Raw genomic sequence first — 6,000 nt, forward strand, 5'->3', positions numbered from 1 at the left:
ATGGAATTTTCACCCCAGAAACCAACAGTAACATTACTCATAGCAGACAATCATGAATAGATAGAAAAAAAAATATATATATATATAGTAAGATTGAATGGCCTAACTTTTCCACTGGAAAATATACCAGAAATTCTAGGCCTAACATTTGATAATCATATGATATTCAACCCACCTATTAAGAACCTAACAGCATAAATCAACAAGAAAAAAAGCCTATTAAAAACCATCACTAGCACTGACTTTGAACAACAAAAAGAAACTCTAATAACCATTTGTAAACAATTCATAAGTACCACCCTCAACTATACCTCCACAGCATGGTTTCCAATAATCAGCAAATGGAACACAAAGAATTTACAAACACCTACACACAGAAACCAAAATCCTTCCACCAGAGTACCACATGAAAATGACAGGAATACAAAATTCTACACCAGGACCCTAAACACCACATACCCTTCTCATTACATTTCACAATCATCACCAACAGAGTGCTACAAAAAAACTACAACAGCATATTACTTAGACATCAATAACAATCTGCCACCTACGTCACACAAAATATCAATACAGAAACACATACACACCTAGATAACTAAACAAGTCCTTCAAGAAAGACCACCAAACTCAATACTCCAATAACAATCCCCAGATATAAGCCCCGCAGAGAAAACCCTCCCACACCTGACAAGAACCACACTGGCATGCCTGCACCTAGGACACTATCCTGCATTAAGACACTACCAACTCAAAATAGACCTGGCCAAATAATCAAACCTTCCCAGATGCAACCATCAAACAGAAGACACAGAACTTTTCATTCTACAGTGCCCCATATTTACAGTCCCCACACAACAATACAATATCTCTTCCTAAGTGACTACTGGCCTTGTGTGGGAGCTGTTGCCAGTTTACTGAAGGTTGCAGACAAAAGAGACCAAGGATGACAGGTTGATTGATTGTAATCCCCATATACTTAAAAGTTCTTCAATTCCTCCAGTCTCTCCTCCTTTAAACTCCTCTCAAATCCACCACCACTCTCACCCCTCATACATTTCATTACCTTACATTTGCCTTTGCTTTGGGAAAGAGGGGAATGTCTGTTGAGGAAGGATGGGAGAGGACAGAAGACAGGGGTGACTGGAGAATGGTTGTATATGGATGATGTTATGATGCATGAGGGGGAGTGGGTGGGGGATGGGGGGTGAGGGAATCTGTATGAGAAATAATTTGATGCAGCCTGAAGGGATTTCTCCCTGTTTTCTCCTTTTCTGCATGAGGGGATGGAGAGGGGGGGTCACCAATTTAATGAAGCGGCCTTGCTGTGGATGTGCTGTGTCTTACGACACTGCTTCTGACCCAGGGCAGAAGACAAGATACAGGGATGACCCGTCATCCAGGATGTGTCAAGATAAGAGGGAGGGAAGAAGATGGAGGGGAGTGGAGTATGTAGGGGATGGAATGGGTAGGAGTGGTTTCTATCCTTTGTCTTTTGGCTACCTCCTGTGTAAGCCTTTGGTATATGTATGTATATATATATATATATATTTTATATATATATTTTATATCATATATATATAGATATATATATATATATATATATATTTTTTTTCTCACCACCACCCTCACCTCTTGACCTCAGCATTTGCTGCCTCTCTGGTTCCTTTCCATCCTCCTCATCTCATATACCATCTTTGTACACTTTAGCACTTCCTCCTTGAAACATGCCCATTCTTCCTGTACTCATGTTTCTCCTTTATCCTTTACTGCATATTGTACTTCTCTCAGCTTCAAGTGGTGTTCTTTCTCTTTCTCCCCATTGAGTTTGGTTACCTTTAGCACCTCTCTGCTTCCTCTTGACTTAACCACCATTCTTAATATCCCTTCCTTGAGGTTATCAGTCCATTGCCCTCTTCCCAGAACACATTTTATCAGGAACTCTTTCAATCCTCTTTTTGGTACCATTGTGCCCTCTCAACTATACTTACCTCACATCTCTCTGTTATAGTTCCTACCACCCCATATCTCCTGACTACTTCATCTGCTGGCTTATCTCTTACTCCAGGGTTGTGATTAACATCTTTCTCCCAATCTTTTCCTTTTACTCTTTGCACAAGAGAGATACAGAGGAGATTCCTAGTCCCCTTATTCTGTCTTATTATGTCACCATCTATGACATGCATAGGAAGATGGTGGCAGAGATGTAGGGAATAGAAGTTGAGATTTACAATTGGTAAAGGATAGTCATGGAAGCAGCAGAAAGGAGGGACTGCAGTGGTTACAAAGTGTGTCATCATTCCTCTGTGAATAAAGATTTTTCTTTTAAATAGGTGGAAATTTTATGACAAAACTTATAGAGAACCCCAGATTAAAATATGCAGAGGTGGTATGGTCTCTGGGAAATGAAGGATATAAGATCAGAGGAATACAAAGTGCATCAACCAAATGGAGCCTCAGCCTTAGAGATAAATCATATGAAGAGAGATTTGATACTTTGGACCCGTCATCATTAAAAGAAGGAAGAGAGAGAGGAAACATGATTGGAGTTACCAAGTCAATAAAGGAAATGTATTAAATTGATAGAGAAAATTCTTGGTTTAGGATGGGAGGGCATCACAAAGTAAATGGAGCAAATTGAAAAAATGTGTAAAGAAAAATTGTCTGTACAGATACATCAACTCATGGAGTAACCAAAAAAAGAAGACATAATCCAATCTATATCTATATACCTAGTTGTATTTTGTGGGAAGAGAGCTATGTTCATAGTGACCTGCTATTGTATCTTTCCGTATCCAGTTTTTTCTTAAAGTCATGTATAGTTTTAGCACTCACTGTTTCCTCATTCAGTTTGTTCCAGATATCTATCACTCTGTGTGGGAAGCTATTCTTTTTCAGATCTCTTCTGTAACTGTCCTTCTTAAGTTACCATGAATTGATGTAAACTAAGTCTGATTGATGGAGAAAGAGATGGGACCCATGAATATAGGGTTTATATTATAATTGGATACAGTTAGGTACATAATCTTACTCTGCCCAATACCAACACAGTACAGAAGACTTTTTTTTTTTTTTCTTATGGGTACCTTTTGGGCCTACCCAGGGACTGTTTGGCTACCTTGGTGACATAGATCTCATGCAAAAGAGAACCTAGGTATAATTGATCATTTTAATGAAATACCCATATGTAAGACTGGGTAGCTGTTGTACTTCTCTAAGGTGAAGGTTTGTGAAGATAATTAGTAATGTTACTTTCAGGTTTAGAGAGCAAGGAATGTGATATACTAGGAGAGAGTGATGCTTCACAGATGATTCTCAATGGTAAGTCATTCCATTTTTTTTTTTTTTTTTTAAAGTGGGAGACTGCTTCAATGCTATGTAGATGGAAAATGATCAGGCACTCTAAAGTGTGCATTAACAGTCATAACTTCTTTACAAAATTCAAGCATAGTTCTGATAGCAAATAGACATATAAAGTGGTAGTACATATTTTTTCTTTGTCATAATGTTAGAAATGTGAATATGTAAGATATGCCAAATGCTAAAAATGGATAACATATATTATGAACTTATTTTTTACTACTTGAAGAACTGGTGTATTTCAGATCCAATCCTCTCAGAATGTGGAGAACCATTGGATGGAGAGGAAACACTGGAAGGGAGTAATGAAGGAAGAGATATTGCTATTGTCTGAGGAGCATTGTGTGAATACACAGATGGAGCAAAAGAATCACAGTAAAGATATATAAAGCTATGAGAGCTAAAAAGAATTTCAGTGAGAAATTGCTAAGGTTCATATGAAGTCATTGTTATCACTACTTGTTAAAAACAAAATATTGTTCACTTCAAGAGTTTGATATTGTAGTTGAACTTCCATACAGTGACATGGGTCATATAGTCCACTGCCGATAACACTGATATACAAATTTTAAAAAGTTGTGGATATCTTGGTATCCAACACTTGTTCTGTGACATGTGAAACATGCTGATTCAGGATATGAAAACCATTTGTCTTTGTCACCCACCGTTTATTTGATATACGCCTTCAACCATTTATATTTCAATAGACCAATTTATTTTTACATGAGTAATAATGAACATGGCATCAGCTAAGTAAATAGTGAAATTGAGGTGCATGGCACTTGTATTATACAGTAATATCTAGTTCAACATATAATATACACATGCAATCCATACACACTGAAATACTTTCTTAATCGAAGGTGCGTTTGGTTTGAATTTCTTGGTCGTAGACTTGCGTTTGTGCTGAGCATTTGGTATGTCGCGCTGAAGTGACCAGCAGTAGTCGGCCAACATTGCTACACTCCATCGACCGTGACTCCATCGCCGTGTTCGTCACTAACTGAACCTAGGTGTTCGGGGAAGAAGTCAAGATGTGAGTCGAGCAGATGAATTTTAAGGGACACGTTGGCTCCCAAGTGTTTGTACGCACTGATGCCTTTCTTCACAACATTAACATGGTCTGCAGATTTATAATTTCCAAGGAAATTGGCTACAAATGATTTGAATGCTACCCATGCATTTCTTTCAGTATCATTCAGTAAGTTTTGGAAGTGTGTGTCAGCAATTACCTTCCTTATTTGTGGACCTATGAACACACCTTCCTTCACTTTCGCATAACTCAACTCTGGAAACTTGTTGCAAAGGTACCGAAAAGCATCTGAGTCGTCGTCTAGTGCCTTCACGAAATTCTTCATGAGCCCCAGCTTGATGTGAAGTGGTGGCATGAGAACCTTATCACGGTCAATCAACGGCACACGAAGTACATTTTTATTTCCTGGCTGCATTATGTTTCTAATTGGCCAACTCTTTTTTATGTAGTGTTGCTTTCTATCTCTACTGTCCCACTCGCAGATTAAACAGCAGTACTTGGTGTACCCTGTCTGCATTCCCATGAGAATGGTGATGACTTTTAAATCACCGCAGATACACCATTTATACTCTTGATAGCGAATATTTTCAAGAAGTAGCGACATAGTTTCATATGTTTCTTTGAGGTGGATAGAATATCCAACAGGGACTGATGCATATTTGTTTCCATTGTGTAATAATACTGCTTTCAAACTTGTTTTAGATGAGTCGATGAACAATCGCCATTCTTCAATGTTGTGTTCCACCCCGAGACTTGACATGAGACCTTCGACATCAGAACAGTAGCAAATGGTGTCACTCATTGCAAAGAATTTCTCAAGTTCCTTCTGTCTGTGGCGAAAATATGAAGTAGTTGTACCCGGTGCAAGCAAATTAAATTCTTTAAGGCGTGAACCGAGCAATTCCTCTTGACCTTGTTAGGGCCAGGTCCCGTACGAGGTCAGACAGATCAGCATTAACTAAATGAATACCTTCTCCGGATTGGTAGTCAGGGTCGGATACGTTGCTGGAAGATGAAGGAGAACTTTCTGCTTGCGTTTCTTCATCAACTGTATATTCTGCAGGTGCTATTGGTATTGGACAACTTACGGGATCATGTGGAATTGGTTTAGAAACTGAGAGAATGTCTGGATACTTTACAGATGCACGAGTTTTGTAAGAAAAGCCTGTGACATTTGCCAAACAAAAATAACAGTCTGTTGTATGGTTTCTTGACTCACGCCATATTATGGGAACTCCGAATGCCATATGGTTGTTCTTCTTCGCCTTCCTAATCCAACCACGCAAGTTGCATGCACATGTCAAACAGATGAACTGTGGTGCCCAGGATTTACCAGTATCCACCTTTGAATCATAGTATAGTTCATAATTTATGCTTTCTTCAGAAATGGTGTAAAAGTCTTCCGATGGGATTTGTCTGTTAGATAGCCGCACACATAGCAAAACAGATCCGGTGAATTTATACAACCTCTGGACGCCATAATTTCGCCTTAACCTGAAAATTGAAAAAGAAAGAAATGAAAGATTAGTAATGCTATATCTTAAATGTTTTGACACGTTACATTAAATACAACTATTTTTACAGACGACGATAATATTGTATGGCGT

At 38.5% G+C, this 6,000-nt stretch overlaps 1 protein-coding gene across 2 annotated transcripts in view; it reads left to right on the plus strand.

Annotated features, from left to right (window-relative positions):
* Positions 1–3,851, plus strand: part of LOC143032349 (cyclin-D-binding Myb-like transcription factor 1) — a 121,621-nt gene extending 117,770 nt beyond the window's left edge. For both annotated transcript variants that reach the window (XM_076196942.1, XM_076196943.1), the window contains 2 exons: positions 3,259–3,321; positions 3,606–3,851. In XM_076196942.1, the coding sequence (XP_076053057.1) occupies positions 3,259–3,321; positions 3,606–3,694 (152 nt within the window). In that variant the 3' untranslated portion in view covers positions 3,695–3,851. The remainder of the gene's footprint in view (positions 1–3,258; positions 3,322–3,605) is intronic.
* The last annotated feature ends 2,149 nt before the right edge of the window (positions 3,852–6,000 follow it).

The sequence above is a fragment of the Oratosquilla oratoria genome, chromosome 13, assembly GCF_046742065.1.
Source record: "Oratosquilla oratoria isolate Oo_2021 chromosome 13, ASM4674206v1, whole genome shotgun sequence".
In the NCBI taxonomy this organism is placed as follows: Eukaryota; Metazoa; Arthropoda; class Malacostraca; order Stomatopoda; family Squillidae; genus Oratosquilla; species Oratosquilla oratoria.